The 13704-nt window shown below is 33.0% G+C and overlaps 1 protein-coding gene across 2 annotated transcripts; it reads right to left on the minus strand.

The window, feature by feature from the left end:
- Positions 1 to 1357: 1357 nt before the first annotated feature.
- Positions 1358 to 13530, minus strand: LOC127712081 (uncharacterized). 2 transcript variants are annotated; one of them, XM_052218285.1, is made up of 2 exons: positions 11520 to 13530; positions 1358 to 3659 (listed from the first exon to the last, which is right to left on the minus strand). In XM_052218285.1, the coding sequence occupies exon 2, from the start codon at positions 3620 to 3622 to the stop codon at positions 1919 to 1921; it is 1704 nt and encodes a 567-aa protein (XP_052074245.1). In that variant the 5' UTR covers positions 3623 to 3659; positions 11520 to 13530; the 3' UTR covers positions 1358 to 1918. The 2 variants fall into 2 exon arrangements, with proteins under 2 accessions (XP_052074245.1, XP_052074246.1); XM_052218286.1 differs by lacking the exon at positions 11520 to 13530 and adding an exon at positions 8797 to 9713.
- Positions 13531 to 13704: the final 174 nt, after the last annotated feature.

Below are 13704 nucleotides of genomic sequence, written 5' to 3' on the forward strand. Positions count from 1 at the left end.
TCTAGATACTAGCTTTCGATCATATACAAGCTTCTGTCCAAGTTTGGTACAAATCCAAAATAGTATAAGAAAGTTATTAAAATTTTAAAAACTTTAACCACAGAGTGAATGTGCTGTTTCCTGGCAGAAAATCTAAGTCCTTTTAAAAGTAAAATAAGGAAAAAATGGATTTGTTTTTACAAAATTTACTTTTGGATACTATCTTATGATCATAAACAAGCTTCTGTCCAAGTTTGGTAGAAACCTAGGATAGTTTAAGAAAGTTATTAAAATTTTAAAAACTTTAACCACAAGAGTGAATGTAATATTTCCCGGCTGAAAAACTAAGTCCATTTATAAGTAAAATACGGAAAAAATGGAATTTTATTTTTACAAAATTTACTTCTGGATACTATCTTATGATCATAAACAAGCTTCTGTCCAAGTTGGGTAGAAATCCAGGATAGTTTAAGAAAGTTATTAAAATTTCAAAAACTTTAACCACAGAGTGAATATTTGTGGACGCCGCCGACGACGACGACGACGACGACGACGGAATATAGGATCGCTATGTCTCGCTTTTTCGACTAAAGTCGAAAGCTCGACAAAAATGTATTTAGTCAAGGATAATGTCAAGCATTGGGTTAAATCCGAAAAGAAGACAAGTGCATACACTTTCTGAATGAGATGCAAATTAGAATTAAAACACTGAATGGGTCTATGAATACGTATGCTGAGTCTATTTTGAAAGACTCAAATGTTGCAAAGCACCTGTCTTACCTCAAAGACAAAAATGTTATTGTCCCCACTGATAAAGCACCGAGCAACATCGTTATTTGTGTGGAGTAAATCACATTACATAAACTGTTTGATAACGGAATTAGGTATTGACTTTTTACTCCGATTCTCAACATATACTCCAATGACACTTACAAAAGGGGAGATCAGAAATAATCAAAGGTGTGTTCTATACACTATACTGAATAATGAGTGTCCTTACAAAGAACGTTACATTGCTTCGTCTGCCATGTACTACACAAATCTAAACTAAGTGGCCTCCTCTTGTAACAGTATAAAACATTTGACTTCCTTAACGGGTACTAGTATTCAACATTCTCAACTTAAAGACATATTGAAAGAATTAGTCCTACTTTGCTTCTAAAAAAAGAATGGCCAAAATAGAAAGAAATACTTTGTTCTAGGAAGGGATAAATCATACTTTGTAAAAAAGTCACTCTGATTCAAATAAAACATCTAAAATTTACATTTTACACATACTGCTAGAATAATTATTTATGAGACAAGGCCTGAACCAAAAAGGTACTTAAGCCGCATTAACATGTACAAGATATCTTTTAACAAAACTGTTACGATAATATCATCAATAAAAGATTTATTCTCAAAATGAGGAAACATTGTATCCAGTGTAGCTATCAGAGGGTTTTGTGAAAATATACAATATATGCAACTGTTGAACTGTAATAACATTTAACCATGTCTGATTATGTACCCGAAAAAACATTCCAACACTTTTTGTCAACATTTCTTAGAATATTTTACTCTCAAAATACAGGAATGTGCAATAATTTTCCCTATATGATAAAAAACCATCACTAATAATTCTGCATTTTGCCATCTATATGCGTACAAAGCAACACATAAAAAGGTGTCACATATAATTCTGTATTTCGTCGTAACTATAAACTTATACAAAACACATTGAGAGGCATCACAGTGATAATTCTTCATTTTGTCATCTATATAAATACAAAACAACGTCTTGAAAGGCATCACTAATAAATCTGTGTTTTGTCATCTATATGCTATAAGTAAGTAAAAAAACAACGTCCTGAAAGGCATCACTAATAAATCTGTGTTTTGATATAGCTTTAAACTGGTAAAAAACATGACCACGAACTGATTTGTATTCTTCAATGCTTTACTCTTTAACATGCTTAACAGTTATTGAATATTTAAACGCTGGTCCTGTCAGATTAGACACCAGAAGTATATCATCGTCTTTATCGAAATAGATAGCATGTGGATGAACGAGACCATCCGCTAATCCAAGTAGCTCCCTGGCGCGCTTTCCGATTGAAGTCATGATGACGACATTGTTAGACATGGATCCAGCAATGTAAACATTAGATCGATCATCCAATGCTATTCCTCGCGGGTTCTCCAATATTGCTTTGTCACTGAAAGTCCATACAACTTTACCACTAAAATCGTAACAGGTTACAGTATCTCGATGGTAGTCGGAGAGGAACAGGTTATTCTCGTTTGCGGTTAAATATGTTTCCTGTAAATCTACATTTTCAAAATCAGCAGGGAAATTGGAGACGGAGAGAGCATCGTAATCCAACACTTTGATACAATTGTTAGTACAGAAAATAAATACCTGTTTGTTGGAGGTAATTCCATAACACGAATCGTTCATCTTTAGATGTCGTCTAGCTCTGGGTTGATCCATGTCAAATACCTTCATTGACTTACTGCTGTCTCTTGTTGTAACCAATACTCGTTTTTCGTCCAGATAAGCAATATCAAAAACAGACGCAGGGAGTAGGTTTATATCTCCCTCGAAGTCTCCTGATATGAACTTTAAAATTTTTGAATGTCGATCCATATCTCTATTCAAAAATAAAGTTATATTTTCTTTCAACATCATACATGCTGTAATTTCATTTCCATAAACTCTTAACCTCTCAAGTTGTTTAACAGTTACGCCATCAATCTTAAAGTAGTCCTTTGTTTGTCCTGCTCCATCAGCTATCTTCTTCAAGGTGAAACCAACGTTTACTTTCCTTGGTAATACACAACCTATCGATCCAACTGCTTCTTCTTTGTTAACAAATGAATCATCAAACTCGCAACAAATTTTGACATCATGAAAATCGCCTTTCTCGTACATACTCTGTAACTGCATAGTTAGTTGTTGTAAAGATTGTTGTAGATTTCTTGTTCCTATGAACGACTGCCTGCCTGAGGCACATTCTTTTAAAACTTCGATATTTTTGGATATCTCATTTACTTGTTTATTTTCAGTCTCCAAATCTTGTAAGACTCGTGATATATACCTTTTTCCCTTGACTTTCGACTGTGTTACTTTAAGTATGAGATCTTGTTCCAACTTATCAAAATTTATGTTCTTTCTCATATCCTTGATCCTCTCAACGACGTTGTCTTCATTAATGGGTAATATTTTCAGATTATCTTTACTTTTTGATATAGCTGTTGTGATGATTGATTTTACACCCTGCAGAGAGTTTTCCAACCTCTCTAAAGCAGCTGACGAATTAGAATCGCTTACAACATCTTCCAATAAAACAAGATCATCACATGTTCTGTGTTCCATAACAATGCATCTCTTACAAGCAAGACTGGTATGCAATTGGCAATGAAATTCGAAAGGATACCCATGTTGGTCACAACGATGTTTTATGTTTTGAATGAAGGGAGGTAATTCCTTGTACTGTTCAAAAGTTATGGTCTGGTGAGTTTTAGAGGCTTCGGCTATTCGATGATGTTCTGAGCAATTTTCACAGAGGTTTTGGTCACACTGTGGACAATATTCTCTTACAGTAGATCTAATATGACGGACGTGACATACGTCACAGACGCAGTTTGTTTCAGTCGCCATCTCTGTGTGTTTTTTTCCAAGAAAAAATGGAACAATTCTGAAAAGCAAATGAAAGCATTGTCATTTTTAAATAAAAGGTGCTTGTTTAACGTTTTCACCAATATGATATCTATGCTTTGTCAGCTTGTTTTTCTTTTCTTGTTATGCGTTTATCCAACTGCCAGGAATACGTCATTGAGTGAGCAACACAAAATACAAAGACACATATGTGAACGTATGGCTTTTCACAGTGAACTAGTGTCTACACAACATATCAAGTTCTTAACCGACCTAAGTCTAGAAAAATTGTAAATAAATATATGGGTCCTTGTAACCATTGGCGCTGAAGATAATTCGGAAAGGGGGGGTTGAAAGGTAATGAGGCAAGAAGTTTTTCATTGTTCTTCAAATATGTGTTTCATAAGCAAAATAAAACTCGGTTAGTGAGATAAATCTAGTCGTATCTCTTTAACTATAAGAAGGTCGGGACAATTGCATCCCCTCGTCATCGTCCTACCGCCTAAGCTTCCAAAGAGTGTAGAAAAAACAACATATTAGAAATATCAAAGCAACCCAAAAAAAACACCTTTTCATTATATATCTGTATTTCGTTGCGACACAAATATAAAACACAGACGTCCGGTCAGAATGGCGACTTCCTCGAATAGGAAAGTGTTTTCTGTATGTTAAAGAAACGTTGCAACAACTTTTTGATAAACTCCTGCTGCCCATATATAACTTTCCCTCATTTTACCATTGCATTTCAAATTTTCTGTCTGTTATCCCATGTGGCCCACTTTGAGGAGCCTACGCATTGTATATACTGTCAATTTGTTGGCATCCTGATTATGTGTGAAATATTAGCCAACCATTGACTATGGACAAACAACATCTAAAGACGATTTAAAGATAACTTAATATGTATGGCTTTAAAAAAAAATTAAAAAAACTTATAGTCCTACATACACTTCATATTATGTACTTATATTTTGGCATTGCCAAGGTCATGCTTTTCCCTGAATGTTTATGACTGTCACGTCTTTGCACTCAAATCCTTTGGATGTGTGCTCAATTATACTTAAGTCTGTGAGAACATGACCTATTTATGAGTTGTTATTGGCTTTGAATTTGATTTTAGTACACTTAGATCGGTACTTTGTGTCCATTGTCTTTATGTTAGTTTTTTTGTGCTGCGTGCCGATTTGAGGAGTCAAGCCATTTCCTACTGATTTTTACAGTTTTTCCTTTTGTTATGTTTATACACCATTGTCATAGGTAAAGGGGAGAGTAGTACGAAATTGATTTGACGTCTAACGGCCTTTTTGGACATGCTGGGGTCATGAGACGTCAGAGCATAGTCCATTTAGAAAGCATGGAAATTTCAGACCCAGATAGATCCATTTTCAAGTAGATAAATCACACATCAGTCGATTCCTTAATCCTTTTACTGCACGAATATGTTACTTTGATTCAAATACTAACCCCCAGTAGCACAGACGAAAACGTAATTCCATTGAGCCCTGTCTTTTTTTTTTTTTCTTCCGTTCCCTTTGAACAATTTTTCACGTGATAGCGTTTTCAATTCTGTACGCATAGAATGTTGGGGGTTAATTAATGCATATGATCTCGGTGACCTGCATATATTAAAGAGATTTTGCTCTTCGTCCGATCTATCGTGTGCAAACGTCGCTCATGTCAACATATTTGCATTAATAAGAACTCGAGTTAAAATTACTGTGACGAATTAAAGCGAGATCGCAATATCTTGTTCCGAGTGAACGTATTTTGCTGAAAATGGTGGGCAAAAATGACCTATAATTGCTTAAATCAACGTCATTCGGACTCTGTTGGATAGTTGTCTCATTGGCAATCATACCACATCCCCATATTCAATTTTTAGCAATAAAGCAAAACCTTATAATTACGAGGCGTACCGTTGAGTATTTTAAAGGCAAAGGAACTTCTGTGACAAACTTGAAAAAAAAATTGGAGGTTAAATTTCCCGCTAGCTGAAAACTTGTTGCGGGTGGGAGGAACTGGACTTGCCGCAACTGGACATTTTAAATCAAAATGATTAAAAGTAAATTGTAATAGTAACTAAGACAAAGGGTTGCATTTTAATCACATAAAACTAATCCCATCCTGTATGAGACGTCCTACAAATCTGTTGAATTTTTAACGAGTGATGTCCCTTAACTCTTGAATGATAATCTAAAAATCTCCTATATCGAAAATAGTTTTACTATACGAAACATAAGTGTAAACATTTAATGAAGATAAAATAAGGAGAACTCGAATTATCACAGGGCGTGCTCTAAACTATTTAATGTTATAAAAGTCGTATAACTGTGAACGACAAATTATCGAAAGGACCTTGTCTTCATGAAACCCAGCATTGAGAAAGAAATTTGTTAACATCTGTTAAACTGACATTAACTGCGATTAATACCAAAAAAGTATATCTTTTTTCTTGTTTCAAACATTTATAAAAGCGGAATATTGAAATAATATTTGATGTAAACAATATTTATTATTATGAATAATACAAGTATAATTATAAACACATTCACAATTAGGATTCAGAAACAAGCAACAAGTGCTTATATTAATCCGTCTCCTTCATAAATAAAATACATTATACACAAATAAATCAAAACTACATGCTCTGTTACATAATAAAAATATTGATAATGTCAGTTGAGTTACATAATGAACTGAAAAGTAAAGAAAAATGCAACTGATAAGACGAAATGCTTACAGGTTTATTGTGTGAATTATTAATTTGTAAACCTTTTATATTTAATAATGAACCTTTGTACCATGAGAAATAAACTAATGTTTTCTTCATCTGAAATCGTATTTGAGCCATTTAATAGAAATTCGGTGTCCATTGGTACCGTTAATTTTAGGCTTCCAAATGATATTAGCAATTCTTGTCTTATGTCCGAATATAATGGGCAAAATAATAAAAAATGTGAACTAGTTTCTAAGTCACCACAGCGACATTTAGGGGAAGAAACTAAGTTTCTTTGAAACAAGTGACAGTTTAAAGAACTACTATCCATTCTTAGTCGCGCGTGAAGAATTTGGCCTTTTAATATTTCGCTATTAGCAGTCTGCAGTTTGGTTCAATTCTGTCAACATAAGCACAAAAACATCGTTAATGTATTATTGGCTTGCAAGTCAATCATTTAACATCATTTGAATCAGTATATCATGCAACCTTAGCTGGAGATGGGTGAAGCATATATGCTAAGCGTGTTGCGTAATTAAAAAGAAAAGAATGTCAACATTGAAAAGCGAAACAAGGGAACCACAAGGAAAAATAATTTCATAGATTGATTCGACTAACAAAATATCAACAGATTCATATATGGAGGACTCCAAATTTTCGTTAATTGTCAATTTTAGTGAGTTTCAAAGTACATGTATCATATAAATCTTGGTTTGAAAGTCATTTAAACGATCGGCGTCTACAAATAAGAATTCGGTTCAATGAAAAAAAAGAATGTCTTCTGACTGCATCATTCTGTGTCTTTTTCCATATTTTGCTCGGCATGATCAGGGGTTACGGCAAGTGTGAATTATGCTAAAAACTATATAAATAATATAAAAAAGGACTAAAACTGACGTTACAGAAAAAAACTATACATATTTAAGTGGTCATAACTTCGTCATTAATAATGTGATATGTAAAGAAGAAGATATGTTGTATAAATGGTTACCGTAGTATCACAACTATTTATTTTTTTTATTTTCAGTATTTTGGCCAAATTAAAAAAAAAATTCAAATCGTATGACTAATGTTAACCCTACGTGAGCCCATTGCTTTGTAGTAATGTCCGATTGTAATTGTGAGTTTAGGCCAAGTTACAGAGTATGAGTCATGTCACAGAATATTTATAAGATTTTTCATACAATTGCGATATTGATAAAATTGAAAGAAAAAAAAAACTGAAAAAAATAAAGCATTTGTCTTTTTACATGTTTTAATTTGCTGAACTACTATTGAATGAATTCTTCAAAAATAGATGCAAAATTGTATAGAAAACACGTTAACTCGTTGAATAAAGTTCTTAAACTCATAAAATCTCGAAAACAAGTGTATAGATTTTTCTAAATGATACATGGTTCTCCTCCTTCCTTATGTTTGAATATTTGAGTACATGTGTACTTATATATATATAACATATAGGTTGTTTAAAAGAATTTGGTTTACTGTTTATATATATATACAGGCAGATTTTTTTAAAATCATTTATGGCCAGGTGTTTATAGGTTGTAAATTCAAATACTTTATTGTCATGTAAATCCTACAACATTTATGACATTATATGAACATTACGATTCACAATAAACATAGAAAAAAACAAATACACAGGGAAAAGTACTTCTTTTGATGTTGATGGGCAGCAAATATATTTAATTTTGTAATTTTCTTGACATTATTAAAATCTGGTAAATTTTGAAAACTTTACCAAACATTGAAAACTGGTTTCATCCTTCACTTGTAATGTGATATATCTTATGTTTAATGTCGATTGTATTATATTGTATTATGTATTTGTCACAGGGACTCGGTTAACGGACATACATGTTTACACCTGTCCTAAGTCAGGAATCTGATGTACAGTAGTTGTCGTCTGTTTATGTAGTTCATACGTGTTTCTCGTTTCTCGTTTTTATATAGATTAGACCGTTGGTATTTCCGTTTGAATGGTTTTACACTAGTATTTTTTTTGGGCCCTTTATAGCTTGCTGTTCGGTGTGAGCCAATGCTCCGTGTTAAAGGCCGTACCTTGACCTATAATGGTTTACTTTTATAAATTGTTACTTGGATGGAGAGTTGTCTCATTGGCACTCATACCACATCTTCCTATATCGCAGTATATCACACATTTTTAATCATTGCAATTTTATTTGTTTTTCGTATTTCGCTAACCGCGTCCCTGTGGTATGTAAGTAAACTTATAACATCAGCCGAAAAGTGATAAGAGTTTTAAAATATCTTCTGTCTCGATAATCCAGGATTGAACATGGATGAATATTTGCCACTGGACGTCAGAGGAGAGTTGACGTCAACAATACCGACAGATATAGGAAAGAAGCAAATGATCTAAATGTAAATATCATTCCTCTTAGATACAGCTTGTTAATCATTTATTAATTTGGTTTACTATACTAGTGCTACTTACCTCTAAAGAATGAGCAGTGCTATTAATCAAATACACTCAGATTGACAGGGATGGTATGTAAAGGGGAATGAAACATGATAAATAGTTCATAATGAATTCGTATGAAATTTACAGACATAACAAACAAACAAACATATTACGTGTTAACTTTGTATTGGAAAAAGCACTCGTATAGGAGAAAAGCATTAGCAAAACAAATTTAAAAAAATTAAACACAGGTTGAAATTATTTGTAATTACAATTCTTTCCATTTTATGATCTTTTATTATAATTTAAGTTATACAGTCAGATTTCTTCTTCGTAAAACTTGTCTCCATTTTTCATGCCACCTAGTTTTTTCAATTGTGAAAATGGAAACCATTGTAGGATTGACGCGCTGTCAATTTAGCTCTTGAAAACCGATAAATTTATTGACATAGTATTGGGGGACGACCATTGATTTCCCCATGAGGGAGGGGGGCAGGAGGATTTTAAAATTAATATCCTGGCCTGGTAAGAGCTGAAAAATAATAACCTTGCACACGGTAGGATGGAAATGAATATTATGCAACACAAAATGCAGGAAAAATGTACAAAAGTGCAAATAAATTCAAAGACACCTACTCTGTTGTAATGACTCATACAAAGGTATTTCAATTGACCCATACAATGACAGTATTTCTTGGTACTGTGAATGCATGTTTAATAGATAAAAAGAAATCTAAAGCGATATGATATATATCATTTAAAACAGTAAATTTTAACACGACTGAACTTAAAAAAGCTAGGTGTATCAAACTTTCTCTTTGCGATAATATTGTTGCCCATTTTACGATTGTTTGCTCAAATTACCGGGGCCGAGATGCAATTTAATGCTTTTAAAAGATCAATCTTTTTTTTCTTTCTGTGTATTTTTTTCAGTGGAATTAATGCTTATGCATGTTATGCATCTTGAAAATTCTAAAGTATTTGCACCTGCCATAACCGGCTGTTTCATGAAAATTTGTCTTTAATTTAAAAGTTTATGAATATCTCTTAGCTCTGTACTGTAATGTGAGTAACTAACAAGCATTCTGAGAGTATTGCATGGCAATACATAGTCCCCCTACCGGGTAAAAATTCATTATAATGGAACAAAAAGCTAATTTGTTCTATAACTTGTCATGGTGTAAACAAAAAGAAAATATCAAGTCAATATCTTTAAGCATGACTAAAAACAGTGTGGAAAACTGATTAAATGAGTGATTTTTTTAAGTCCAAGGACCGTAACTCTGCACAAAATTATCAGACCGAAAAAAAATTTCGAACTTGATCTATATAACTTGTCATGATAAAACTATATACCAATTATCAATCAATATCTTCAAGCATGAAGAAAAAAAGTGTGGAAAACACGTTAACATTAGATATGATTAATAGTTCTCTAAAATTAGATATGATGTAATACAGTGTACATCTATTTTCAAATTATAATCAAATATAATTAATAGTTCCAAATTTTTTTTCTTTTATTTGTCACAAACTAATATAGATTTGTAACTTATCTATAAAATGTCAACAATTTTTACCTACACAATGTAATGTAATATATACATTAATAAAAATAGATTATTATCTAAATAAAGGATTTCACTTCATAATTTTTTTATATATATATATATATAGCATTCAGAAAATTAGTTTATACATAATAACAAACAAACCTGCCAAAAAATTCTTCAAATAATTTACCAAAGAATGTCTATTAAAAATGAGTTATCTCCCTTTGTACAGAAATATAGTTTTACTCTAACATTAGATATGGTCCAGAGTTATGGTCCATAACTCTGGACTAAATCATCAGACCGGAACAGAATTCGAACTTTATCTATAACTTGTCATGGCAAAACTATATACCAAATATCAAATCAATATCTTCAAGAACGAAGAAAAAAAGTGTGGAAAACTGATTTGCCGGACTGACGGATGGACAGACGGACGGAGAGACGGACAGAGTGCAAACCTAAAGTCCCCTTCGAGTTCGTCGGTAGGGGACTAAAAACAAGTATTTAAGATGAACAACATTCTAAAGTATGCACCTACATTGAGCTTTTAAAGGCCATTGAAACCGATGTAAATAATCCAAATATACCAACTTGGCCATTTCTACCGTCTCTAATAAAGAGTACTCCATTTCGACTGTTTAATTTCAACTAGATATCACTTTCAACCTGTATATCATCACATGCATAGACACTGAGACAGAAAATAATTAACATCATTTAACACTACGGTCCATTAGAGGGGAGACAACTCGAACTCATAACCTTCTGAGGGTTATAACTTTAATTTTTTTTTACAAATTTTCGCTTCAAAGTAGTGTTTTAAAAATTATGGTTGCAATGATTACCGTAATTGATTGTGCTAGCTATTCTTTATATACCCCTTTCAGCATAATAATAGAGACCCAAGATATGTTTCTATATTTTGCTGTACTGACTTTTGGTTATCTGCGTTTTCGATGATGGCAAATAAATAGATGAACAGGAATCAACAAATTTCGTTTGGGTTATGTTGTTTTGTTAGACTGTTGTTACATTAATGATTAGCTCAAAGACATATATCTCAGTATTTGTACGTATTTGGCTGATTGGTTGAATTTTGCTTGCTTAACGTCCATGGCAGTCACAAGTATTTCATGTATATTCAAGACGAGAAAATATTCACATGTTTTTACCTTTAATTAGTACTTTTGAAAAACTTACCTATTTACGATCTGCTAAACCATGTAAAAATTTAGTCAGAGGAGTAGGTACATATCAGACAGAACTATCTTGTGACCAACCATTTTCAAGTTGCTGCATACTGCTACCGATTCGATTCGTGTAGCTGCAAGTTGCATTTTTTTATCTGTTGCTCAAGTCGGAAAGTCATTGAACCATAGTGACCTTTTTGCGATCTCATACTAAGACGAATAGAAAGATGCACAGAAAAGCAGATTAATTAGTTAAAAAAATTAGTAAGAGAAGAAAAATGTAATAATCACCGCATTCATAACCATAATTTCAATAACACTAGCTTTCTCTCATTTAAAAACAACAAAAATTCCAGGTTCTTCTCCCAAAACGGTAACAGAAGCAACTATTTTCTTAACGACAGGCGAACTGTCCTTTTTGGTTTTTTCCTTGGTCATTGTTTTTTCTGTCCTTTTTCTTTTTTCATTCCTTCCATTTTGAATTTTGCCGGTTGCCGCTAAGATTGCTTCTTACTTTTTTCCAATGGTTAAACAACAAAGGTATACCATCTAGACTACATGGAAAGAAGTACTAGTATATAAGAGAAATAGTAGATTTGTTTACGCCCAAGTCATTGACTTTAACATCTGTTTTTAAACCGACAATATAATTTAAATATGTATCCTTATGCATGAGTTGTACATGTATATTAACTGTGCCCAGCTCACGAATTTGACGGTCAATTCATGAAAACAGATTCATAAGGACATCAACAGTCACGACTTTTATTATTACATTGAAATAAAAAAAATTATAGAAATTAGAACTTATTCTTTGATTGGAGATTTCAAATATGTGCTGTTAATTACTTAAAAATTCATCAATTAACTCTTTAAGTCATTTTCTTTATCGAAGTTGTTATGCAGGTCACTTGAATATTATGTGCCTGTAATTTAACATATATCTCGATGTGTCCTAGTCGTTGTGTAAAAGCTTGTATGTTGGTATGTTTTTTGCAGTGACATTGTCGGTCATTTTAGGACAGTATTTGTTAGATTTGTGTGAATATGGTTTCAAAGACGAGAACGACAATGTGAATATACGATGGAAGATAAATACTTCAAATACCCTATATTACATACTTCATAAGAAGTCATCCAAAAATAAATGAAGTGACATTTAAGAGGAAGAATAACATACAAATCGATTGGTATCTCGCACGTTTCAATTTTCTCACTAGTATAAATTCGAATTAGACAAACGGAGGCAAATCTTATAACATTAGAACTGTGTAAGGAAGGAGCAGGAATTTGTTAATTGGGTAATTTTAAATACTTTAGGTGCTTGAACAAGGATTAATTTTTCATAACCTTGTCTGTCCAATACCTTAGCTTTTTTGCCTCCTTCCCGAAATGGGTATGCCAATTACATTTATTAGGTATTTCGTCATAATTAAAGCACTATTCAAACAGCAAAAGGGCATTTAAAGGAAATGAGTGAATTTCAACAGAAAACAACCCTTTATTCTGAACCTAATTGGTTCCATATTTTGAAATGTGGAAGCAAGGTAAACTACACGTGTCATTTTGTTTCAGTGTTGTATTATGCATAAAGAATAGAGAATGGAAACGGGGAATGTATCAAAGAGAAAACAATCCAACTCTAGAGCAAAAAAGGCCACCAACATGACCAATGGGTCGTCAACGCAGCGAGTAAATCCCGCACCCGGAGTCGGCCTTCAGCTGGCCCCTAAACAATAATGAATACTAGTTCATAGAAATTGACGTCACACTAAATTCCGAAAGAAACAAATGACCCAAAATTTAAAAAACAGACAAGACTATCAAAGGCTAGAGGTTCCTGATTTAGAACAGGGGCATTAATGCGGCGGGGTTATGGTGTTTTATGAGATATCAACCCTCCACCTATACCTCTAGCCAATATGAAATAAACAAACACACAGAAAAACGCACAGTAAAACTCGGTTGAAAAGAAGTCCGAGTCCGATGTTAGAATAGGTAACAGAAGAAACAATAGCAGTTACTGAAATGCCATCTCCAGACCTCCATTAAATTGATGGAAAGATTCTGTCTTCGTCATATGAAAATCAACCACGATCCCTCCTGCTACTTACGGGTTAAGTATCATGCCATCATGAATTATACGTGAAGAGCATAACTCGTATCATGCCAACAACTGGTTTTATGTACACTCT

The sequence above is a fragment of the Mytilus californianus genome, unplaced genomic scaffold, assembly GCF_021869535.1.
Source record: "Mytilus californianus isolate M0D057914Y unplaced genomic scaffold, xbMytCali1.0.p SCAF_8, whole genome shotgun sequence".
Taxonomy (NCBI): Eukaryota; Metazoa; Mollusca; class Bivalvia; order Mytilida; family Mytilidae; genus Mytilus; species Mytilus californianus.

What these genes read in the sequence shown, in the direction of transcription:
- LOC127712081 (XM_052218285.1), bottom strand. Translation starts at nt 3,622, where the DNA reads ATGGCGACTGAAACAAACTGCGTCTGTGACGTATGTCACGTCCGTCAT.